At 43.0% G+C, this 26,771-nt stretch overlaps 1 protein-coding gene and 1 long non-coding RNA gene across 3 annotated transcripts in view; one reads left to right on the top strand and one right to left on the bottom strand.

Annotated features, from left to right (window-relative positions):
• Positions 1-3,336, bottom strand: part of LOC136625375 (uncharacterized) — a 113,361-nt gene extending 110,025 nt beyond the window's left edge. Inside the window, exon 1 of the long non-coding RNA XR_010792540.1 lies at positions 3,232-3,336. This is a non-coding gene — a long non-coding RNA (uncharacterized lncRNA). The remainder of the gene's footprint in view (positions 1-3,231) is intronic.
• Positions 1-26,771, top strand: part of LOC136625366 (transient receptor potential cation channel subfamily V member 1-like) — a 95,583-nt gene that overhangs the window by 55,385 nt on the left and 13,427 nt on the right. For both annotated transcript variants that reach the window (XM_066599497.1, XM_066599496.1), the window contains exons 6-13: positions 681-979; positions 2,341-2,517; positions 4,173-4,331; positions 6,763-6,858; positions 8,381-8,451; positions 12,458-12,623; positions 18,794-18,860; positions 21,550-21,854. In XM_066599497.1, coding sequence (XP_066455594.1) covers positions 681-979; positions 2,341-2,517; positions 4,173-4,331; positions 6,763-6,858; positions 8,381-8,451; positions 12,458-12,623; positions 18,794-18,860; positions 21,550-21,854 — 1,340 coding nt within the window. The remainder of the gene's footprint in view (positions 1-680; positions 980-2,340; positions 2,518-4,172; positions 4,332-6,762; positions 6,859-8,380; positions 8,452-12,457; positions 12,624-18,793; positions 18,861-21,549; positions 21,855-26,771) is intronic.

Below are 26,771 nucleotides of genomic sequence, written 5' to 3'. Positions count from 1 at the left end.
GCATCGGTCCTCTGGAACACGCTACCAAAGGCTACCCGAGCAATCCAGGACTCACAAAACTTCAGCTGTGCTCTAAAAACATACCTATTCAGGGAGGCATACCATATCTCCCAAACCAAACCCTCTGTATGCCGCATGATAACATGCTCCCTGACCTACTGACTGCAATCCCTGCTAGTCACCATCAACTGCCCCCTGCAGTCACACTGTTTCTGCCGTCACACGGCTTAATGTCTGAGCATTGTTTATGTATATAGCATCCCTCACTCTCCACCCCGCCATACCTGCACATCTCCAGCCCTTTACCTTCTGTATCACCCCACTATTTGTAGTATGTAAGCTCGTTGGAGCAGGACCCTCACTCCTACTGTTTCCCTAAATTAATTACTACATGTAACCGTGGTTCTGTAATTTTTGTATTTTTTGTCTTTCTGTATTCCCCCTGTCTATGTAAGCGCTGCGGAATATGTTGGCGCTATATAAATAAAGATTATTATTATTAATGGTAGCAGTTGAGATAAGCAAAAAAGAAGGTATGTGTAACTATATCAGGGGACAATACAGAGATCTTTCCCTTGATCTATTCCTACCCAGGACTGTGACTGTAAGAAGGGGGCATTCTCTGTCCAGGAGATGTTGATCTATAGTTATAGTAGCCTGAGAACATCTTTTCTTTATAGGAGAACTCCCTCTCTCGCTTGCTGCCTGCACTAACCAGCTCAATATTGTCCACTACCTCCTGAATAACCAACATCGGAGAGCTGATCTGGCTGCTAAGGATAGCCATGGAAATACAGTTCTGCATGCTCTTGTCTTAGTGGCTGATGACACTGAAGAGAACACTGAGATTATTACTCATATGTACGATGAGATTCTGAAAAAGTCAGTCCAGATGGATCCACAGATGAAGCTTGAAAATCAGTATAACATAGAAGGTCTTACTCCTATGAAGCTGGCAGCGAAAACGGGTAAACTTGAGGTTAGTCACAATAAAACTTTATAATGTTTTTCATAATACATGTTAGCGGAACAACTACTATAAGAGCTATCGAAACTGCATATTTTAGTCCAGACAGGATTGTTTCATAGCTTTAGTAGTTTGCGTAAATGTAATTTTGCAAACTAAGTCTTAACATATTCTTTATAGGAGAAATGACTTTTTCTACCCCTCTCCCATGAAATTCATATTTGTTCTATTTTTTTTCTAATGAACATAAACCTTCATATTGGTTACAAAGACCTATAGGTCATACCATAAAGCTCTTGAGTGTTAACCCTTTGCAATCCAATTTTGGATTCAGGGATTACCTAGGGGGCTTTCTCTTTCTGCCATTATACAATGGCGCCATCTGCTGGCTAGAGCCATTACTGCAGTATGGGACAACAGAGTAATATACTGTAAGAATACCCTGCCGGATGTCTCCCAACATCGGAGCTGTACAGCCATCAATCAGAATGTCTTTAGACGTCAGACAGTGAATTGGAAAGAGTTAAACGGTCTAATCTTGGACTGAATTTGACCAAAAATATTGGCAACTGTCTTATAGGATCTCCATTTATAAACAGTCTTTCTCAGAATTGTAGAATTGTAAATTCCAAAATATTTGTAGATGGCCGGGTAGCCATTTTTAGATGAATGGGCAGCAGCATTTTCTTCTTTGTGGTTATAGCTGAAGTCCTTTTTTCTTGGTAATATAAAAGCCATGACCACAGAGAAAAAAATGACCGAAGTGCTCCAAATCACCAAAAGTTTTGCTTTTGCAGAGGTTGTTACACTTCTTGATGATTCATTGTTTAGCAGAAACAGCACCATACTTTTGATTACGGCTATTCCTGGTACTGCAGTTTATTCTCATTTTCAGTAAGCTGCAGTACCAGGCACTACCACTACCAAATGTACAGTGCTGTGCCTTGTAAACAACATAGGGGGATGCAGCAGTCTCTGGAACAGTGGTCCATTTAATCTACTGATCAGTAGCAGTACTAGAAGTACTGATTTTAATAGGCTATCCTAAGTCTATCATTATATACATAATTAATACTGTAGTCTTGGAAAACTTTGGAATGACTTTATATAATACATAGCATAATCTCTACTCAAATACATTAGAATGAACTACTTCCCAGGCTATGGTCATACACCATGCTACACTTATTAAAAGCAGACAATGAGGACATTGTCTGCACCCCCTAGAGAGATGATGTATACTTCTTCAGGAACACGTATCACAGGGTGGGAACCTCAGCTATAAAGCACATTCCGTTTAATATGTGTTAGGGACATTTCTAATATAGTTCAATGTTTGCCATTTGTGACATGAGTTTTCTCATTTCTTTTAGTTGCTAAAGCATATAATTCGGAGGGAGATTGAGGAGCCAGAGTACAGACATTTGTCCCGGAAATTCACAGAATGGACGTATGGCCCGGTTCACACTTCTCTGTATGACATCTCATCTGTGGATACACATGAGCCGGGCTCCGTTTTGGAAACCATTGTATTCAAGAGTAATGCCTATGTGAGTAAGACTGTTGGTGTTTAGCCAAACAGAGTAATCCTAGTATTAGTGTTGGCTGTAAAGAGTTAAATATAAAATATGTGTGCTACAAGTTACTTAAAGGGGTGCTATCAAGATTTTATGTTATCCACTAGATTTCAAGTTATAGGGAATAATTTGCCGATTGGTGGGGGTCTCACCACTGACACCCCCACGATCTCAAGAATGGGAGTCCTGTGTCCCCCGTCCTCTTCACTGCGGGGTCTTCGCAGTTAGAAAGAGAATGAATGGAGCAGTAGTTGTGCAAGTACGCTAACGCTCCATTCATGTCAATGGGACTGCCGAGATACCCGATTGGCAAGCGCTTGGATATTTCCAGCAGCCACATTGAAATGAATGGAGGTCTGATTGCTCATGCTCAGCCAATACTCCATTCAATTTGACATTACTGCGGTGGAAGAGCCAATCCCTGCAGTGACAAGCAGAGGGGGATACAGGATGCCTGTTCTTGAGATTGGTGGGGATCTCAGCGGTGAGACACCCACTGGTCAGCAAGTTATCCCCTATTCTGTTGATAGGAAATAACTTGAAATCTTGGTACAACCCCTTTGAAGTAAACCTGTCACTAGGTTCATGCTGCCCTTGGTTCAGGCAGCATGAACCTGGGACAGATATGCTTATTTGACCCAAGTATGTTGTATTCTAAAAAACTGCAACGCTTCATAAAAAACTTACTTTGAGGTTTAACTCGGAGTTGAGCTCTTGGAATTCTTGAGTCGAAGACGTGGGCCATGCCAAGCTCTCCCCACCTGAGTTATCACAACTAACAGCTGCTCTCTCTGCTTGTGCATAGGAAGAAAACTACCAGTCAACATGCTGCGGGCGGGGAGAGCCCGGTGAAGCCAGCCTCTTTGACTCAGAGCTGCATTCCAGCTCAGAGTCAAATATCTAAGTATGTTTTTTTCTGAAACTCTGCCGAATTTTGGAATAAAACATACATGGGCCGAATGGGCATATCTGTCCCGGGATCATAGTACCCATGGTTCAGGCAGCATGAACCCTGTGACAGTTTCCCTTCAAAGGGTTTGTCCACCTATGCAAGATGTTTTGTTTTGTGTTTTTCTTGTTTCTGTTTTTGCCACCAATGTATCTAAAATATAAAATGATGCAACTCTGCAAATAGTTTTGATTACATAGGTTTGTGTCTGCAGCTCCCATGGAACCATGAAGCTACATAATAGCTGTAGCACAAAACAGTGGGATAGTTTTAACTAAAACTATTTGCACTTGTGCTTTATTTAGCATTTTAAAATCATTACACCAATGAATAAGCTGCTAAGGAGCACAGTCCATAATCTCTAAAGCAGAGGCGTAACTTGAAGCTCCTGGGCCCCAATGCAAAACCTGGAATGGGGCCCCCAACTATAATGCTTGATTCATAGTACCGGGCTCCCTATATGGAGAAGAGAAGCCTTATGGGCCTCCTAAGGCTCCTGGGCCCGGGTGCAACCGCATCCTCTATAGTTACACCCCTGCTCTAAAGGGATCTAGAAATATATGTCTTTGAATTTTCATTTCTTTGTATTAAGAAAACGTCATCTATATATCATCTCATTATAAGATATAATCACTGCGTTACAAATGTCATCTAACACACAAGATTCTTTTTTTTGTAGAACCGTCACAAAATGATAATACTGGAACCCTTGAATCAGTTGCTGCAGGAAAAGTGGGACTGCTTTGCTGGAAAGATATTTTATCTGAAGTTCATCCTGTACATTCTATACATGAGTATATTCACAGCCACTGCTTACCACAGGCCTCTAGAAGGGCAGGTATGAAGAGAAATACAAAAAATTATTTAAATAGTAGAAAATTAAAGATGATGTCTCAGCTCTATTGCCCCTATTGGACAAACCATCTGGAGATTTGGCCTCCAATACCACCTGTATGCTGATGACACCCAGCTATACACCTCTTCCCGTGACATCTCTGCACCTTTACTCCAAAACATCACCAACTGTCTGTCCGCTGTCTCTAACACTATGTCCTCTCTCTACCTAAAACTAAACCACTCTAAAACTGACCTGCTGGTATTTCCACCCTCCACTAACCGACCTCATCCTGACATCTCCATCTCTGTGTGTGGCGCCACCATAACTCCTAGACAACATGCCCGCTGCCTTGGGGTCATATTCGATTCTGATCTCTCTTTTACCCCCTACATCCAATCTCTGGCCCGAACATGTCAGCTGTACCTCAAGAACATCGCAAGAATCCGCTCTTTTCTAACTGTGGACACGCTAAAAACGCTTACTGTTGTCCTCATCCACTCCCGGCTCGATTATTGCAACTTGTTGCTGATCGGCCTCCCCTGCACCAGACTCTACCCTCTCCAATCCATCCTAAATGTGGCAGCCAGGCTAATCTTCCTGTCCAGCCGCTACTCGGATGCCTCTACCCTGTGCCAGTCACTGCACTGGCTGCCCGTTAAATACAGAATTCAATTTAAACTCACTACCTTCATCCACAAAGCCCTCCACAGTGCAGCGCCTCCCTATATTGCCTCCCTCATCTGAATCCATCAACCAGCCCGGGCTCTCCGCTCTGCTAACGAAACTAGACTGAGCGCCCCTTTAATTCGAACTTCTCATTCCCGTCTCCAAGACTTCTCCAGAGCAGCACCGGTCCTCTGGAACGCACTACCAAAAGGCTACCCGGGCAATCCAGGACTTGCAGAACTTCAGGCGTGCTCTAAAAACGCACCTCTTCAGGGAGGCATACCGCATTCCCTAAACAAACCCCTCTGTACTCCGCCTGATAACATGCTCCCTGACCTACTGACTGCAATCCCTGCTAGCCATTATAAACCGCTCCTGCAGTCATACCGATTCTGCCGTCACACGGCTAAATGTCTGACCATTGTCTATGTGTATAGCATCCCTCACTCTCCACCTCGCCATACAGTGCACATCTCCAGCCCCTTTACCTTCTGTATCACCCCACTATTCGTAGTATGTAAGCTCGTTGGAGCAGGACCCGCACCCCTATTGTTTCCATTAATTGATTACCATGTAACCGTGGTTCTGTAATGTTTGTACTTTTTGTCTTTCTGTATCCCCCCTGTCTATGTAAGTGCTGCGGAATATGTTGGCGCTATACAAATAAACTTTATTATCATTATTATTATTACTACGTCAGATGGACATCCTAGAGAGTGGACCCCTGTTAAGAACCCCTTCTATGTACTAGGAAGCAGAGCAGTTGCATAAGCTCCAACTTTTACACAGATGGCCTGCCATTTAACGCTACCTTTGCCAAACTTCTTCCTAAGTAGTTTTCTGAACTATTTCTCTGCTTTTACAGGCATCAGCTCTTTTTTACACTACGACTTCCCCTTATTCTTGCACTAAAAGGAAATGTTAGGTTTTAACTCACATGTGTCACCATTGCTGCAGCCAGGATTGCCAGAGCATTTAACAGCCACTACCATGATCCTAGGGAAAAAGAATGTCTGACCTAAAGATAGGCATACAGCAATGACATCATATATAGAGTAATTAACACAAAACAGCATTTTAAAGTGGAGCTAAAACTTTACGAATAGCAGGCGGTAACTGCATCATGATGAGAATACTTGTCCCATTAATCGCACAGGTGTCGCTACTATGCCATGTAATTAGGCATAGAACAATGCTTGTAACACACATCCATAGCTCCGCCTTAAGAAATAGGGAAAGAGTTGTCATTCAAGACAAAAGTGGGAAAGGGGAAGCCTGGGAGGAACCATGCAGAAGACAGTTCTCCTCATGCCCTGCTCATTCTAAAACTATTGGCCAGATTTTTCATTGAGAATTTGAGTTTTCTAGTGCAAATTTGCCCCACATTATGCATTTTAGATACTTTCGGATGTTTTTTTTCAAAGGGGTGTGGCTTCAGGGAGTGTGGCCTAAATGTGCCAAAAATTGCTCCAAACATTTGGCAAGCAGAAAAAAGCAAAAATCCCTGAGCTCCTGGACTCAAGGGATTAAACTGGGAATCAGTAGTCCGTATCACATTCACTTTATTCATAATGCAACGCGTTTCGGCAACATTTACTAGTCGCCCTCTTCAAGCAGAAAATACTACAAAAATAACCTTACATTTATATAAAACATTTGTGAGTAAAGGTGTGCCGCGTCCACAAGGGGTTAACGTTATAAATGTTTATTTTTTGTACAATCTGTCAAGTGATATGTTCATAATAAACGGTACTTTTTATTTCAGCCTCCCTTTCCATTACAAGGGACAGTCAAAGATAATGTACGTGTACTTGGAGAAGTCATCATCATGTTTGGAGGAGTTTACATCTTCATTTGCCAGGTATAGTACACAGGTGTCTAACGGATCTATAGCCTGCGTGTTAAGTGAATCTACAAATATGCAGCATCCTATAGAGCAGATGTGTACCCTGCCTCGAAGGTAGCTACAACGCTTGGTTAGAGTCATTTAATTCAAAGCGTATCTGGGTTTTCAAAACTTTTTTCAAAAGCATTCCAGGTCTTTGTTGGCTGCGCTGCTGCTATTTGTACCTAGTTTCAGCTTTATCAATTCAGCTTTCCATGTAGATTTTCCTATATTTCTGCTGCCATGCTATTTGCATTGCCCACCACTTTCAAGTGGGGATGTCCTATGCCAGCCATTCTGCCAGTACTGTACTGGCCAGGACTTCTTCTCCCACACTTCCCATGTTGATTTGCATTGCCTCGCTCTAATCAGCTGCAAGGCAGCATCTGGATGCCCGCCCTTCTGTTGCATGTAGTAACTAGCAGTGTTCCCGTGTCCCTTTTACTAGACAAGCCAAATACCTAACAACAGGCAGTGGATTTCAAAGGTGCTGAAGGGAGACCCCTAGTGGCAGCCACTTCAAACTTGCTATTAAGGGATAAAACATAAAAAATGAACACAAGTATATTACAAGATTGATTTTTTTTTACATTTTTTGAAAAAAACAGGCATTTTTGTACATTGACAAATTCTGAGAGCTATAACTTTTATATTGCTCCGCACAAGGGAACCATATATTGCCTAATTTTGTGTGAGAGAAGTTCTAGGGTTGCTGTTAGTATTTTGGGGTACATATAATTTATTGTTTCATTCTTAGAATTTTTTTGTTTATTGGGGTGAGGGTGGGGAGGGGGGATAAAAAAACCTGCAGTTCTATCATAGTTTTTTGCCATTTTAGCTACTACTCAAATGCTTATGACACACCTGGGGGCCCTTGTTAGACTTTAAACTGCTATTGTAAAGCGTTGTCCCCTTGTGATTACATTGCATGTGCTGATGGAGGTAGCCCCCTTCTTCTGACAAACTGCTCAGATGCTATGACTGCAGTATCTAAGGGGGTAAAACAATCAGAGACCAACCATACAGGTCTCCAATCAGTTCCCAGTGCTGTTAGGAACAGACTTGCATTGGGAGTTCAGCCTGCGTATCGCTACTATCTTCTTCTGAAGCTTCTCGGTAGAAAGGTGTCGCATCACAAAAAGCACCGTGAATTCTCCTGTAAAAACACTACTGGGTGGTTATTAAGGAGTTAATGAAATTTGTTTGAAATTCAAAGACAAAAGACAACAATGGGGACAGTTTATGCAAAGTGGAAAATGTGCTTTCAGTAACTATCCAGCTTTTAGATTACGTTTATGGTTCTTATAGAGTAATACTAAAGTTTCCCCTATTCATTGCTTTTGCTTTATGGCAATGGATATGGGAGGTGAGCTCTACTTCCACATTCAGGCAGTTTGTGGCTCAGTAGACTCAGCAGTTATTTCACATAGTATGTTTTATAAACTCTGGATCACATTTTGGGTTGTAACAGAAGATATTCATTTTTACTCTGGTACAGATCATATATTTTTGGAAGAGACGACCTTCACTACAAATATTAATGATGGACGGCTACTTTGAAGTGCTTTTGTAAGTTTGCAGATCTTCAGACATGTTTGTTGTTACTGCCTCATTAAATTGCTGTTTGGATTTTGCATAGTAAATACCTTTTTAAGGTCACCGAGAGGTAAAGTTTGTTAAAAGAAGTCGTGACGAAATAGGACACTTTGTTAACAACTTATTTTGGGGGACTTCTTTAAGAAGAAGAAACCGTGACAGCCCCTTTAAGGAATCTGCAGGATTCTCTAATGGCCCATTACAACCCAGAACTCTGGAATTTCCTATTAAAGTCTATACACCAATACAGTTTATAAATAAAATCAAACTACAAACAATAAAACTTCCTTTATTGATATTGATCATAAGTTAGAATTAGAGATGAGTGAGCACGCTCAGTTAAGGCAGATACTGGAGCGAGCATCGCTGTTCTTGAGTAACTGCATATTCGTCCAATCAAATGCTGGAGGGCGTCGGGGGTGAGCGAGGGGGGGAGAGAGAGATCTCTCTCACTCTCTCCCCCCGCTCCCCACTCCCCCCCCCAGCCACCACCCCGCATGTGCTCGGACGAGTATGCAGTTTCTCGAGAAGAGCGATGCACGCTCAAGTATCTGCCTTAACCAAGCGTGCTCGCTCATCTCTAGTTAGAATGTATCATTTAGTCCAGAGCTGAAATCACCTAGAATTCCTTACTGGTTCAATGGACGTCTTAGTTTTCTCTAGTGATTTGCATTCTCATTGCAAAACTGTCCTACTAAATTGGCTATTTGACATGCGCAGGGTGACTCACTTGAAAGGACCAATATAGAAATGATGTAATGCGATATTCAAAAGTAAGCGCACCCTGTAAATGACTTAATTATCAGTAAATATTTTAACTATAATAGTACTGAAATAGCAGCAGTCATGATACTCAGCTGTAAAGTCAAACCACACACAATATGGTTCCAATCAAATAAACACATTATAATGATATTCAGATGTCCATGTTGTAAGAGAAGACACTGTGGTATAGCTATAGAGAGGATTCAGATTGTGCTTCAGCCAACGAGAGGAAATCACTCTGATTGCCTACCATCAATATCACAGACTATATGGTAGACCACATCTAATTACATACTAAATAGTGCTATTATTTGCATGCAAGTCATAGAATTTATGCTCCATTCATATCACGTTTGAGCCTTAAGGCCCAGTTGTTAAAAACTAGAGATGAGCAAGTGTACTCGCTAAGGCAAACTACTCAAGTGAGTAGTGCCTTATGTGAGTACCTGCCCGCTCGTCTTAAAAGATTTGGGTGCCGGCGGGGGAGAAGGGGAGAACGGTGAGTTGCGGGAGTGAGCAGGGAGGAGCGGGGGGGGGGGGGGGGGGGGGGAAAGTGAGAGAAAGATCTCCCCCCCGTTCATCGCCGTTCTTCCCCGCCCCCCGCCGGCACCCGAATCTTTTGCGACGAGCGGGCAGGTACTCGCAAAGGCTCTACTTGCTCGAGTAGTTTGCCTACTATTAAAAACCGATCGTTTTAGCGATAATCGTTGCATCTAAATGTGCGCCCATCGTGCGTTTTTCGGGCACTGCTGGCTGATCGTTAAATTCAGTCCAATCTAAAAATCGTTGCTCAGCCTTATCAGCAGTTCTCCACGGGGAGTGCTGATAGGATTGTTTCCCCCTGCAGAATAAAGGATCTGAGTGCAGATAAGAGCCCTCAGGCTATTAACTGCATTCATGGAAGGCTTCATTTGCACATTTAATTGCTCTTAAGCAGCTGAGTAGCTACTTAATGGTTTACACAAAATGATCGCTCAAAGCTGTCACTCAAACTGTCCTTTGAGCGATCATCGGGCCGTGTAAACGGGCCTTTACATCAAAAATATACATTGGCAGGAGTATATTGGCATACAGTGAAATACATTAGCCATAGGATCCCATTGTATTCGTTAGTATCTTTCCTGTTTGATGAGAAGAACATAGTGTTGTGCCTGTGAAAGTATATCTACAGGGTACAGTCAAAAAGACTGATCCACCATTAATTCTCAATACTGGTCTCCTATATTGAAATAACAATAGTGTACTCGAATAGGAAGTCATGAATGTGCTACATGATAGTATGGAGCATGCACCCCTGGGGACTCCAGTACATGGATTTCAATTTTGTGTTGTAGCTTTTGTAAGAGTAAGGCCTTAGTCAGACGGGCGTTTTTAGCCGCGATTTGCGCATGCGCATGCGTCCGGCGATTTTATAAAACCATTGCTTTGCAATGGTATCGGACACATGAGCGCTTTTTATGCGCTCGTCCGATAAATTATAGAACAGAAATCGCAGATCGCACCTATCTGCGATCTGCGATTCCTGTTCTCTTCTCTATATGCGCTCAATGGGGCCGGCGGCAGCAGCGCCGTCCCCATTGAGAACATATAGAAGACAAATCATTCTTCTCTTCCACAGCTGTAACAGCTGTGGCAGAGAAGAACGATGTTTGCCCATTGAATTCAATTGAGCGGCAATACAGCCGCTCCATTGAAAGCAATGGGCTGCCGGCGTGCGCGGGGTGAATTGTCGGGAAGGGGTTAAATATATAAGCCCTTCCCTGCAATTCATCCTAAAATGTGTTAAAATAAAAAAAAATTGTATACTCACCTTTCCGCTGCAGCCGGAGTCCAGCCGCGGCCGCTGTCAGTTCTCCTGAACTGCTTCTTGGCACTATTCAGCCGGCGGGGCTTTAAAATCCCCGCAAGCTGAATGATCTGCCTCTGATTGGTCACTGCCCTGACCAATCAGAGGCAGGTTTCACTCACACACCTATTCATGAATTCATGAATGGGTGAGTGACTGCTGCCTCTCAGCGCTGAGCCAATCAGGGGCAGGTCTGACTCACATCCATTCATGAATTCATGAATGGGTGTGAGTGAGGCATGCCTCTGATTGGCTCAGCGCTGAGCCAATCAGGGGGCAGGTCTGACTCACACCCCCTTCACACCCACTGCAGGACGGCCGCGCGGAGCTCCGGCTGCCGGGAGAAGGTGAGTATACAATTTTTTTTTATTTTAACACATTTTAGGATGAATTGCAGGGAAGGGCTTATATATTTAAGCCCTTCCCGACAATTCATCCCGGGCTCGCCCGCAGCGCATTGCTTTAAATGGAGGCGGCTCTATTGCCGTCTCCATTGAATGCAATGCGCTGGACAGCTCCGGCCCGTTTCTAATGAAACGGGGCTAGGAGCAGATTTTCGGGCGATTTGCGGACGACTTGCGCGCACCGGTCACGCGATTTGTGGATGCGCATCCGTCATGCGATCCGCAAATCGCGCGAAAAAACGCCCGTCTGACTAAGGCCTTAGAGAGTAAAAAACAATTGCAAAGTTAAAGAGTAGACTTGGAGAAGCAGAAATCCGCTTCCCGCATCTCTCTAAGTCCTGTGGGACCGCCGCTATGACTGAAGTACGGAAAGTGTACTCGAACTGGCCTCCTTCAGCTACAATACAGGCATGAAGCCTTCATTGGATTCTTGTTAATTCCAGGAAAAATAAATGCGGATCAGTACTTGAATCTCCTGCAGATGGTGGATGACTTCCTAGATGATCTGTCCCTATCGTAGCAGAAAGAGGCGATCTTTGAGTAAACTTTCCTTACTTCAGTCACAGCAGCGGTTCCATGGAACTTAGAGAAACATGGAAAGTGGATTTCTGCTTCTCACAAGCTACTCTTCAACTTTACGATTGGGTTTTACTCTCTATCTCTTACAAGGACCACAACACAAAATTGAAACCCATGTTCTGAGGCCCCCAGGGGCCCGTGCACCATACCATGATGTAGTGCATCTATGCCTTCCTATTCAATTACACTACTGTTTTTTCGATAAAGGACCGCAGTACTGAGATATAGCACTGGGTCAGTTTTTTAAATATACCCTGAATATCAGCATTAATATTTTACAGAGAAAGTGCCTATCAAATAATAATGTTCTTGTCTTTTCCAACTGTGTTTCATCTGACTCAGAACACCAAGGTCCCCCATAACTGCATTATATTTCTATTTACAGCTTTCTTCAAGCGACCCTTCTTCTCTGCAGTGGCATCATTTACCTTGCAGGAAATGAAGCCTACGTGGCTCTAATGGTTTTCTCATTGGTGATTGGCTGGGTGGACATGTTATATTACACCCGTGGCTTCCAGCAGACTGGAATTTACAGTGTGATGATTCAGAAGGTCAGATTGTCCTCTACTTTTTAGACTTTGTTGTATAATAATATATTAATTATCTACTGTTGTATTTACCATCAATTCAATGTCATCTTCTGCGCATTCTGCTTTACACGGCTCATATGAAGAACTGTTCAGTATTTGACAACCTCATAAGGGGTGTAAACATCATAGAAGGGGGTTCCAGGGAAGAGAGAGCAGCTCTGGCGGACTCACCACACCCATGCTTTATGGCCATTCCTTTGGTTGGCTGCCATATAATCCTACTTTTCTCCTGCATTGCAGAGAAAATCTATGTCACTAGGCTTCTTCCCATGATAACGGCTCATCCTACGGCCAACTCAAAAAACCTTAGTACCATTATAACTGAAAGGGAAATATGCCAGCACATGCTTCTTGATGGCACCAAACAGGGGCGTAACTATAGAGGATGCAGGGGATGCGGTTGCACCCGGGCCCAGGAGCCTTAGGGGCCCCATAAGGCCTCTCTTCTCCATATAGGGATTCCTGTACTATGAATAAAGCATTATAGTTGGGGGCCCTGTTACAGGTTTTGCATCGGGGCCTGGGAGCTTCAAGTTACGCCTCTGGCACCAAACATTTAACCACAATATAATATTGCTGAATGCCAAATTGAGGCGTCATCAGACCTGGCCTAGCTAGTCCTCTACATTGTAATGTGAGGGATTGGAGGTGATCAACAACCTGAGAACAGAATTGTGCTTTAAAGGACATGTGCCATCAGGAAATTACCAATTGTTTAAATAAAGTTTTTATGTTACACATTTTTAAAAATTTTAGGCGATTTTTTTTAAATTTTATTTTTCATGTTGCTATATATATTAAAAAGAACCCTAATATCTTGCAGTTTTCATTCTGGCTGCTAAGCCAAATAACAGTCTCAAACTTCTTATTTTGTACAGCACCCTCATGGACTATAGACAGAATAGACTTCTATGGGAGAGTGTTGTGGGCATGCTCGGTGACCTGTGCAGAGGTCATTGTACAAGGAGGGGGAGGAGGTGAGCTGTAACTGTTATCTATATGTAGGTGTTATCATTTGTTGCAATTCTGCCTATGATGACAATGAGATGACTGCCCGCTAGTGATCTCCACAGTATAGGAAGTATCAGATTATTATTAGGCTTAGTGGTCAGTGTGAAAACTGTAAGATATTAGGAATCTTTTAAAATATACATAGTGACATAGTAACATAGTAACATATTTTGTAAGGCCGAATGAAGACAATGTCCATCTAGTCCAGCCTGTTTATCCTGTTTAGTTGATCCAGAGGAAGGCAAAAAACCCCAAGAGCAGAAGCCAATTAGCCCTTTTGGGGGAAAAATTCCTTCCCGACTCCCTAATGGCAGTCAGACTAATCCCTGGATCAACCCCTAATAGTTCCTACCTGCCTGTATACCCGGATTAACAAATAACCGTAGATTTATAACCTGTAATGTCCTTCCGCTCCAGAAAGACATCAAGTCCCCTTTTAAACTCCTCTATGGATTTTGCCATCACCACATTCTCAGGCAGAGAGTTCCACAGTCTAACTGCTCTAACAGTAAAGAACCCCTTTCTTTCTCATGGAAAATTAAAAAAAAATTACCCTAATTTTAAAAAAAGTATGTATATCATAAAAACTTGTAGGTCATTTTCAGAGGATACATTCCCTTTAAGGTCCTTTAGGAGTGTATAGCTGATATAGGAAAAGATAAGGCATCCATTATGCTAACATAAGTAGACCGGTTTGCCTTCACTTATATGGTATTTTTGCAGTAGTTCAGGCCTAAGATTCACAAACATGGGCAAAATCTGGAATACGAAGGGATTAGATACAGTGGCTCAGATTGCAGTGCAGTTACCTCCAGTGATCACAGGTGACGTCTTCACTAATAATGTCTCTGGTTATATCCTCTTTCCTTTTTCTCCTCTATCCGGGTCCAGGCCATCATGAAATCTTCTTTCAGCCATGAATGGTCTCTGCACACTTTTCTCTTCCTGCTGCTACTTGCAATACCCCTCTCAATGACCCCAATAGTACTAGTGCCAGCTTTATGGCTCCACCAAGTAACAATGTAGCCCTCTCTGTAGCCCTCACTTAGTGATAGTGTTCCTCTGGGGTCCCCAGTTAGTGAAAGCATCCCCCTTTGCGTCCTCCACTTACTAATAGTGCATGCTCCTTACTGGCCCCCACTTAAGGCCCATTTAGACACAAAGATGATTGCTCAAAAGACGACTTTTGAGTGATCATTTTGCATGAACTACTAATTGGCACTGATACCATTAGTACTAATTAGTAGTTTGTGAGCTGCCGCGAGCTGTATTTAGGGAACAGACCACCTGCCTTTCGCTGAATACTTTTGCTTTGTTCTGTCAGTGGGGCTGACAACTGAGAACAGCTGAGACAATGCAATCAGCTGTTATCAGCTCTCCTTCCCCTGGCAGAGCACAGCATGTGGTCCTGCTTATCAGCTCTTCTGCTGAATGACGGATTTCAGACAGAACTTAATTCCATTGTTCGGCAGAAAACTGAAAGATGTGCACAATTAAACACAACGATTCTCACTAAAAAGCCATCTTTTGAGCGATAATCGCTGTGTCTCAATGGGCCTTTACCGGTAGTGACTCACACTTAGTAATACTATTTCGCCTTGTGGCTCCCACTTATTAATGATAAGCAGCCTCACTTGCTGAACCTTTATACTCAGTCACACTGCTGAGCCTGAGGCTGGCTGCAGTACTCTGACCATCATCCCTGGTCTCTTACATATTGTTCAGAATAAAGGAGCATGACTAAATCCCATGGGCAGGTGATTAACAGAGCGGAGTCCAATTATCAGCAACACATTACAATATCTCTCATTGCTCTGACGAGGAATATAAAGAGAAAGCAGACGATTCCTGCAGAATGTGGTTGCTAGCTGGATTAAATGCTAGCAACCGCATGGATCTGATTCTGCAGCATTTTCTGCATGGTGTGAATTAGGAGGGATCCTTGGATCGTCTGCTTTCTCTTTCTATCCCGCTTTCATATTGTTTTCTGACGGAAGTGGGGAGGCGTTGGATAATGCCCAGAGCTTTGGCAGACATTAGGCTCAACAGCTTGACCGTGTGAGTACGAAGATGATTCTTACTGGTGGCTGCATGTTTGGGAGTGGGAGATAGAGCTTCAACGGGTGGGACGGGGTTGACGCCATTCGGTCTCAAGCTGCCATTCCCCTTCAGCGCCTCCTAGCAGTCGCGCCGTCTACCTCTATTGGTGGCACGTCACTGTTCACAGTGATAACTCTTTCATCTATTAACCCTTTGCAATCCAATTTTGAATTCAGGGTTTCCTAGGGGGTTTTCTCTTTTTGCCATTATACAATGGCACCACCTGCTGGTTAGAGTCAGTACTGCGGTGTTGGACATGCTGTAGAGGCCCCCCGACAACAGAGCGGCCAGTAATATACAGTAAGAATACCCTGCCGGACGTCTTCCGACATCAGAAGCTGTACAGCCATCAATCAGAATGTCCTTAGATGTCAGACAGTGGATTGAAAAGGGTTAAGGCATATTTCCATAATGGTATGAATGCAGTTTAGTTTACAAAGCTCATGCAAATGTATTATTTTATCTTATCTGTACATATAGAATTATATACTAAACCCTGATCAGGCATCACAATACGGCACATATAATCCTTACTGAGATTAGCGCTATTTAGTACAATGCGGTTAACCCATACCTCACCACGGCATCCAGGGTTGTTTGCTATGTTGGTCTACATAAGTAAAATAATGTTTTTTTAACCATATGTATTAGGCTAATGACTACAAGTTGGCAGCAGTAATCAGTCCATGATCCAGACCAGTGTTAGTGCTGACCACTCATCAGCTTACAGTTTTATCTGCTGCTTATGAGCACAATTAATCAGATTAAATCTTGCAGCTTAAATCTCATCTAAAAATAAGCACAATGTGACCATCGCATCAACCGCTGGAAACATACGCCGGTATTATCCTCACAGCCTTCTATGGTGTCACTTCATCCAAATGAATAGCTGTAACACATTTATGGGTCGGGCCCACCAGGGTGCAAGCTGCTCCCTAAAGAGATTCCATCACTGGGTTAAGGAAGTTTGACTGAGCTCTGAGTCACAGAGGCGGCCTGTGCTGGCTTCTCCCCGCCCAATCATGCTGATCGGCAGTTCTCTCCTCTTGTGTGTAGGGAGAGATCTGTCAATCTGCATGCAGTGGGCGGGGAGAAGCCAGCACAGCCCGCCTCCGTGACACGGACTGGAAAGAAAGTATAATGGAAAGATTTCTTGTGTACTTTGAAAATACGATGTAAAATACGCCCGTGTGAAGGAGCGCTTAAGTCCAACATGCTATAGTTCTTTTTATGCACATAGGCCACTCTCACACAGGCGCTTTTTACTGTGGCCTTTTGATTGCACGATTTAATTGCGGTATAACGTTCCCATTACTTTCAGTGGGGCTTCGCAGACCTGTGCACAAACGTGTTTTCTAAAGCCGCAATTTTTTAGCGCTATCTGCTCTATTTTGGTGCGTTTCCCTGCTTTTTAACGCACCTCATCACCCATCGCAATGATGGGGTGCGTTAAAAAGTGCTGTCGAAGGAAGTTACCAGCGTTCGAGAAGGTGGTAGAAGTCACAGCAAAGCGACGCATTCAAAATCTGGGTGTTTTGCCGATGCCGTGTGTGAGAGTGGCCTTAGTTTGTATTTATGGACAGAAATCACCATTATAGTCTATGGGATTGTGTAAAAGCGCAGCAAATACGCAGCTGCTTGTGTATTCCCTGCGTTTTTGCACATGTTGTCAGGAGACAGTGTTTTAAAAAATAATGACATCCATTGGACCTGCTTGAGATTTTTTTTTGCGTGCAACAAAAACTGCAGTGAATACATGCACAAAATAAAAGCATACGCACCAAATGCGCATGTATACACAAAATGAAAATGCTGCGTGTTTCACTGGCCGAAATACTCATGTGCCATTGTGAATATGCCCTTACAGGGTTTTCGTTGCAGATTTTGGTGTACATTAGGGGTTCTTCACACGACTTTATACGCGGTGAAGGACACGGTTGTGCCTGTATCTGCGCTTTTTACAGCATTTTTTGACCTGCTGGGGACCGTTCACATCAGCACAGGACTTACTCGCAGCGTGATTTAAACGTTCATTGAGCAATTGTGTGGGTTTTCGGGTGTGCATTTGCACCCCCCCTTCCTTCTGCCATAGACTCCTATAGTGCCTTTAGTTTCAACAGAATTTATTGAGATATTTTCAAATTTGGTACAAGTGCATAATAAACTTATGTCCCCATGCAGGGGGCTAATTATTGCCACCTTATAACACAATGGTTGTTAATATAACATCTAACTCCCATTGTGGAGTATTGGGGGGGGGGAGGTGACAAAGGGTATAAGACGGGAAAGGGATGGGGGGGCGGCGTCACGGATCAACAAAAATGAAAGTGAGTAGGAACCTATGGGTGAGCAGACACGCTTGTGTGAAGAAGCAGTTAAGTGCAAAAAAGTCTATCAATTCTTCAGTGTGTTGTATTGGGGCTTCTTCGCATGGGTGTGACTTAGTCCCATTGTCCGGCTGTGATAATGAGGGCCGCATAACATGAGGAGCAGAAACGATTGATTTCAATTATTACGTTTTAATTGGCAATATTTTCGCCTGTTAATAGTAGGGGCGAGAAAAGATAGGACTTGCCCATTCTTTCTCGCATGTAGTTAATACTGTGTGCAGGACAGATAGGGCAGGATCTATCTTCCCGCTGTTTATTGCAAACTTGCGCGCTATGGCACAGAGTTTGACTAGCCCGATAAAAAATATCCGGTTCATGCGCAACCACGCTCCGTAAGGGCGAGCATAGTTGTGCATACACCCGCGTGTTTTTTTTCCCTTAGTTGCGGATATTTCACTGTGCATTTCATCCTTTTCAATGCAATGAATGCAATCCACTGCTAAACCGGAACCAAAATCCTGTGCAGACTTCATTGTAGATTTTGGTGCAGAATTTTGGTACAAGTTTTTCTGGTTCTATGCCTTCCTGTCTTTGGTAGAAAGTACTAAAGAACTATTTATGTAACATTGCAGGTAATTTAGTGCTCACATTAGGAACTTCTAATGTTAATAAACAGTATTTGTCTTTCAGACGATTCTGCGTGACATGCTTCGCTTCCTGCTCGTCTATATAGTCTTCCTCTTCGGCTTTGCAGCAGGTAATAATATCAGTGTGGGCGCTCGGTCTACCCACATAACTGAAACTTACTTTATCTGTGGAGAGATATGTAAATTATAAAACCCGGATAAAGTCATAGAATGCACAAGGTACTATAAGCATCTTCATAGGCTATGTAAAGCTATTGTTATCTCTTCCATGTCTTTCACTAATTCGGCCAGCAGATGGCACTCCTGCAGTTTTGGAGTTTGTAGCAGTTCTAAATGGGAACAAATGACAATACGATGTGCTTACTTCTGCAGTTTGGGCTGTTTGCTGACTTTGCCAGATACATATGACATGTTTATAAATAGCTTTCCTGTTGAAAAGCAAGTTATAAGCAATAACTCATTTTAAAAAGCTGCTAATATCACCAGGCCATCATGGTTTCTTCATGTAATAATTGTATATTTACAATTGGTGCGTGAAGATATGGCACGGTGGCTGCACAGGATGCAGCTATACTCTCTATTTTGTTTATTTGGCACTTGGATGTTAATTAGTATACTGCATGATGGTGTTATTTGCATGTTGCATGATTGTACTGCATTATTTGTGCACTACGATTAGGGGAGCATGTAGAACTCATGGAGCCTATAGCAAAACTCAGATCTGGGCTTCCCCCCCAAAATGGACTATATCGTTTGCTATATTCTTGAAACATTTAGCCATTGGAACCCTCATCGGTTTGCGGAACCCAACTTCTCTTCCCAGTGTCTGGCTGGAGATCCTTGGACCCACTCCTCATCTGCACAGAAGATGCACATGTCCACTTCTAATTGTTATCGCTGCACACAGAGGACATATAATCAATAAGATCTAATAGGTTATATGTGACAAAACCCCAAATAAGGAAAACTTTCAAAGAAAGCACCGCGTGTGTAAAAAAAAAAAAAATCAGTTTTATGTATATATTCTATAAGACAACTTTTATTACATGGCGGCTTAGATGCAGCAGCTCAGCTCTCTAGTATACCTCTAAATAATACAGTTATCAAATTAGAGTCAGATAGCAGTTCTACACTGTGAATGATTCTAGTGGAGTTACTTCCAGTGATCAAAAGTGAAGACGTCATCTCTGATTGGAGTCACATCAGGGGCGTAACTATAGAGGATGCAGGGGATGTGGTTGCACCCGGGCCCAGGAGCCTTAGGGGGCCCATAAGGCCTCTTCTCCATATAGGGAGCCCAGTACTATGAATAAAGCATTATAGTTGGGGGCCCCGTTACAAGTTTTGCATCGGGGCCCAGGAGCTTCAAGTTACCCTTCTGAGTTATATGTTTAGTTTTTCTTCTCTATCTAGGTGAAGACTCCCATGAAGACTGCTTCCAGCACATTCTCACCATCTTGCCATTACTCCCTTCTCACAGTACCCCCCCTAGTAATAATAACCCCACTAGATAAGTGCACCCTCTGTAGCCCCATTTAGTAATAGTAACCCTCTGTTATTATAATTAGTAATAATACCCCCTCTGTGACTTTCATTAGTAATAGTGTCCATCCCTTTATCCCAAATTAGTAATAATGTACTCGCTGTGGTCCCAATTAATATTAGACTCCCCTCTGTGGCCCTCTTTAGTAATAGCGCCCCATATGTGGCCCCATTTATTAACAGTGCACTCTATATAGCTCCATTTAGTAGTAGTACCTCCTATGAGGCTCTGACCCCATTTACTAATACTAGCCCCTATGTGACCCTGGTCCAATTTAGTAATAGTGCTTGCTTGCTTATCCTCTAAACCTCTGGAGACACAAGAAGAACATTTTTACAAGCAGATCCCACTCACAGGGCTGTCAGATGTTCCAGACGTCGGGCGCTGTATACAGAGGAGGATAACCTGACTTCTTCCCTATCTCTCGTTCTAGCGAACAGTACGTGCAGAAGATGGGGAGATGAGTCACGTTATCCTCCTTTGCATAGAGTGCCATGGATAATAAACCTCTCATGGCTCTGAATGAAAGCCGCTTCTAAATACATTGCAACCAGCCAGGGAGGACAAGCGGGAATGGGTCCCAGCGAATTGACGATGGGAAGGGAAGGGAGGGGGGGGGGGGGGCGGGGGGTGTACAGTCGTTTGAGCCTAGGCCCACTTGCAGTCACATGGTCTGCCTACACTGGTGGAAGGTTGAGCACAAGGAGCATCCAATCTAAAGCCAGCGCCGATCATCCAATAGCTCTAGTCATGTAAATAACTAAAATTTTAAAGTCAAGGAGCTGAGTTGGAAACGCAATCCTCAAAATGCTTTCTGCGAAGAGCTACTGTAAGGCTTTGTGCAAACTGCGTCTGGGCCCTATGTTTGAGGTATACGCCAAGAAAAGTTTTCAATTTATACAGCAAATTGTATCCATAGGGCTCCATATATGCAACAAAGACCAAAAGAATGTCCTTTTGGTCTTTACTGGGGGGCTGATTTATGTTATTATCTATGTTAACGGTATAGGAAAGCGTAGCAGCACACAGTGGGTCACTACAAAAAAAAATAAATACCAGACGGTATACTTTTTTTTTTTTTTACAATTGGAGTCAATGGGTGACATATGCCACTGTATGCCTATACATTGTCATATGGTGATACCTTACATTGGGAAATCTTCTCATTTGCATATAAACAAGGGCAACCACTGTTTATTTTTTGTTGCTCCTTAATTCAAAAATCAAACAATTAACAACCCTCTTACCTCTCACAGCTTTAGTAACACTCATTGGAGAAGCACCACAAGAAGTAAAAAACAGCACTGAAACCGGTGAAAAAGAAGAAGCGGCAAGCTCATATTCTGGTCTCTACATCACTTCCTTGGAATTATTCAAATTTACCATCGGCATGGGAGACCTGGAGTTTAATGAGAATCTGAAATTCAAGCACTTCTTCATGTTCCTGCTCATCCTGTATGTGATCCTCACTTACGTTCTCCTCCTTAACATGCTCATTGCCTTAATGAGTGAAACTGTCAACAAAGTGTCTAGTGAGAGTAAAAGCATTTGGAAACTCCAGGTGGGTTGAATAATTTGTAGTACCTCAACATTGTTGGTGCCTCCAGCACATAGCTTCCATTACTCAGTGTTCTCTACAACTAGAATAGTACAGTATACAGATGAAGTCACCAAGCTCATCCTTGTAGGCCTTTATTAATGCCCCATACTAATCTACATGGGCTACCCTTGCAAACAGTTGAAGCTTTACGAAAAAAAATTGAAGTTTCTCCTTTGCTATATTCTTGAAACATTTAGCCATTGGAACCCTCATTGGTTTGCGGAACCCAACTTCTCTTCCCAGTGTCAGGCTGGAGATCCTTGAGCCAACTCCCCATCTGCAAAGAAGATGGACATGTCCACTTCTAATTGTTATCGCTGCACACAGAGGACATATAATCAATAAGATCTAATAGGTTATATGTGGCAAAACCCATAATAAGGAAAACTTTCAAATTAAGCACCGAGTGTTAGTTTTATTTCTCCATTATGCAACTTTTCGACTGTCTTTCTCTGTCTGTCTAGACCCTAAGTCAATAGATTGACTGCAAATTGAGTTTTAAAACCTATATTGTTTTATAACCTAGTCGGCCAGTCCAACCTTTACTCTTTCCTACAAGATCTTCCTCATAGGTCCCTCATAGAAGTGAGTACAGAACTATATTATGTTAATAGGAGAGGCCTTAGGGGAAACCTCTCTATTAGGTGTGGGAAACATTTAAATGCAATGTGCCAAATGAGCAGTTGACTGGAAGATGATCTTAACTGCCAAGGCCAACAACATTAGAGTAAAGGCATCGAGACCCTGAACAACTGCAGGTACCAGCTATATTCCATATCAAGCTCACTCATGCTTGCTCCCACACACATTTACAAACTCCTGACTAAGAATTTTTTGGATGTTCCCACTTTTCACATTATTGTCACTAAATATATGGCTTCTAGACACAGCTGTATTGCAGTTGGTGAATGTGCATCATGAACCTGACGCTATTAGTGGATGCTTAGAGTAGAGTAAAGTTGCGTGCTGAGGGCACTAACAGAAGTAAGGTCTATAGGTGTAACTGGTGACGAATATACCCTATAAAAGTGAGGGTGTTGCTGTGGTTGTTCAAGACAACAACCTCCAGCATACGGTGTGTTCAGAATATAGTGGGAAAAGGGAACCTAAGATGGTGAAGGTGCATGGTTGGGTTATTTCAGTACTAATCACTAAATGAATTGTTGCAAGGGTTTACATGGGCCGAAATATCGTTTGTCGAGGAGTTAGGGAATGTTAAGTTCTTTGGCAGGTGTGTGTTTTAAATTTGACCCCTCCCCAAATTACACTCAGTGGTTGCTGAGTTTACTAATTGCACATAAATATGTGTTAGTGGTTTTTGAGTGAGCACTCACCGCTGTGGACTCTTGCTGGTTGGACTGAACAGTTGGTTCTGCGCCGAGTCTATCTTCAAGAACCAAAACCAGCCAGAGAGCCTAGCAGCGAGTGTTCTTTCAAAGACCAGCAGGCACTGTTCAGTTGAGAATCACTGGCACATATTTATGTGTTTTCGAGATCCATCAGCATTCAGTTGGAGGCGCACACCGTACCAGTGCTCACCTCCCTGCAAAGATGTTGGCTGGTCATTGAAAGACAACAAATACCTGTTGACACCAGCCGATAATTCATCAACCAACAACTATTCTTAGGTGAGCAGAAATGAAGTGACTGACGACTAGTGAAGGAATTCTCTCTTATTACCTGGTTGGTGGTTGTTTACCCAGAACAAACTGTCGCTTACATTTGCTCTATCAAGCAACTCTTGGGACCATACTTGTCCTGTATGAAGCCACTTTAAGGCTGGCAGTCGGTATAACTGGGAACAGGGGTCAAGGCTTAGCAGACCTGAGTGTCAATTAATTCACTTGTTTTCACAATATTTTAGGTACGGTGTTTTGGGATAGATGTGCATACGCCCCTATTTTGGCTAACTTTGTATGGCATCTGTGTGATAGATTAACGACTGCGTTCTAAACTGCAAATTGTGTCCCAGGTGTGCAGACTTATGCTTATGTAGCACTGTTAAAAAACCACACAGCAGTACTGAAGAGTAGGAGTATACCACAGTAAGAGGAAGGAAACTACAGACTGGTTTGAAGAGACCCTATAGGCATATCAAGAAAAAAATTATACATATAAGGAGAGCGAGTGACTCAAAAAATATGCATTTGTCATTGTCTGGAACCATGCTGTAAATGTCAAGTTCTATAGTCTATGTTTAGTCTGTGGCTATAGGGGAACAGAAAATCACAGTATGGATCACAATTTACTGCTGGGATGTAGTACCATACTGGTACGTTGGCCTGTAAGATGGGGATGGGGCTAAGATCCTCTGCAGTCCTCGGCTGTCACTGTTGGCCTCACAATGGGGACATACTTCAGGCTGCGTTCACAAGTTGGGGATTTTCTGCGGATTTTACACAGCATAAACATCCACAGTGAATTCTTGTCAGAATCTGCACCAAAGTGATACAGATTTGCCGTAGATTTCTCACCTTCATTTGAATTCAATTGAAGAGGTGAAATTCCAGGTGGAGTCACACTAACATCCACACCAAAATCTGTACCATCTGATTTTGACATGGATTTTGGTGTGAATTTCGTGCAGAAAATAAACAGCTAATCCGCCAATTGTGAACGCATTCTTTAACTCTTAAACATTAGGGCTTTTACACATCAGCGTTTTTTTTAACGCTGCGATATTGCTGTGTTTTTTTTCAATGGGACTTTCTAATGTTAAAATCACATCGCGCAAAAATCGCAAGTTTGCGCTTCTGCGATTTTTCTGCGATGCGATTTTAACATTTTAAAGTCCCATTGAAAAAAACAGCAATATTCCAGCGTTAGAAAAAAAGCGCTAGTGGGTAAAAGCCGTAATGCAACATCTGCAATAAATGCCATTTATAATACTGGAGTAATCTTATGTGTCCCTGAATGCAGAGCCTTAGGCCTCATGTCCATGGGCAAATTCGGATTTAAAATCTGCAGCGTTTTTCCTGCACGCGGGTCTGCGCCCCACAGGGATGCATTAGACACCCGCAGGTAGTTAAATACCTGCGGATGTCATTTTTCCCTGCAGGCGCGGGTCCTGGAAAAAATCTGGACATGCTCCATTCAGGAGCGGGTCTCCCGCGGGGACGGCTCCTGCAGGCTTTTATTGAAGCCTACGGATCCGCGGGAGACCCGTACCAGAATTAAACTCTCCTGCTCCGGGCGATGCAGGTTTTCCTTCCTTCACGACAGGATCTTCTTTCTTCGGCCCATCGGATGTGCCCAACGCATGCGCGCGGCACGCAGCCGACGTGCCGAGCACATCCGCAGGGCCAAAGAAAGAAGATCCGGCCGTGACGGAAGGAAGACACGCACGGACCGCTGCGGGTAAGTATATTCTGATTTTTTAGCGTCATGTCCGCGGGGCAGGCGGGATCCACTACGGATTCTCCATGGAGAATCCGTATCGGGCCTGATTTTCCCCGTGGACATGAGGCCTTAGAGTGGAGAGGCTTGAAATGACCTTCTGCAAGTAGTCAGGCTGGCTTCAAATGGGCATGTTTTGCGCACAATATGGATATTTCAATGGGTTTGTTCACAGTTCTGTATTTTGCACGCATTTTGGTCATGCAAAAAAAACCCCAAAGCATGTTCTATTGTTTTACATATTTGCACACCAAATGTCCCCATAAAAATCAATTGGAAAAAACACATTTGAAACTCAGATGAATTAGCCATTTCAATGAGCGCGTCTTTGTGTTTCCTGTGGGCAGAGAAAGTATAGTAAAATATACCGATGCGCATGCAAAAAGCCGTGTTCAGTTGCACTGAGGCGCGTGCAATTGTGTGAAGCTGGACTAAAAGGGCAGAGAATCTTCAGTTTTGAACCTCTGAAAATTTGCTGGATCCGCCTTCTTTGGAGTCTCGGTTTCACAATGAATCTCTTGATATTTATATTCCGTAATGTGCAGATACAGAGTTACGGAATATCATTTATATACATATTTCTGTCGAGAAGGGAAAAAACAGAACAAACATTTTTAACCCCCGAGACAGACGTATGTATCCCACAAAATATTGTCATACTTCTCAGTTCACAGAAATGTGACCAAATCTGACTCATTCCCACACAGTAGACAACGGATTACACCCAATGTTACTATAGGCTGGAATAGGAAATCAGATGACCGGTGGGTTTAGGAGTTGGGATCTGGCAAAGCTGTTGCATATGTGACTGCTACAAAAATAAGGGATCACTTAGCTCTAGTTTTATTAAATGCATGCCTTGTCCTCCTAACATCTCCGCTGCCTATCTGAAGTCCCTTGAGTGTTAGCATGGAGTCAGGAAGTAATGGCTCTCCGATGCTTCATCTACAATACCTGAATGCACATCGTGAAGAAGGACTTTAAAGGGAATACTACGCCAACATTTTTTTTGTATTACTCTGAACCAGATAGAGAAACAGATTTCAATTTTCTAATTTGTTTTTATTTTCTGATTGTAGATTTTTTTAATTTTGTTGACTATACATGACTATAGGGGTGGCCATCTTGCCTGATCTACATTTAACAGAATTTAGAGAGAAGCTCTACAGCAGCTTCTTGGGCCAGTCACACAATGGACACAAGGGGACCCATTGACTTGTATGGAAACTGTTCTAGACATGCTCTGTCACCTCTGCAGAGGTCATTTTGCAGGGAGGGGAGTAGATAATCACAGCGTATACCTATTGTGAATGATGGATCCTGTATTAGCTACATATAGACGTTACCTCTCGGTATAATCCTCCTGCCTGTGATGTTAGTGAGATGACTGCTCCAAAGTTTTCACTACAGATCAGGAAGTATCAGACTATTATTAAAGCAACCCTTCGGGCCTGGAGAAACAAAGATGGCGGCATGGCTTCT

The sequence above is a fragment of the Eleutherodactylus coqui genome, chromosome 4, assembly GCF_035609145.1.
Source record: "Eleutherodactylus coqui strain aEleCoq1 chromosome 4, aEleCoq1.hap1, whole genome shotgun sequence".
NCBI lineage: Eukaryota > Metazoa > Chordata > Amphibia > Anura > Eleutherodactylidae > Eleutherodactylus > Eleutherodactylus coqui.
Note: the sequence above shows the minus strand (reverse complement) of the source record. Positions and strands in the feature narration are given on the sequence as shown.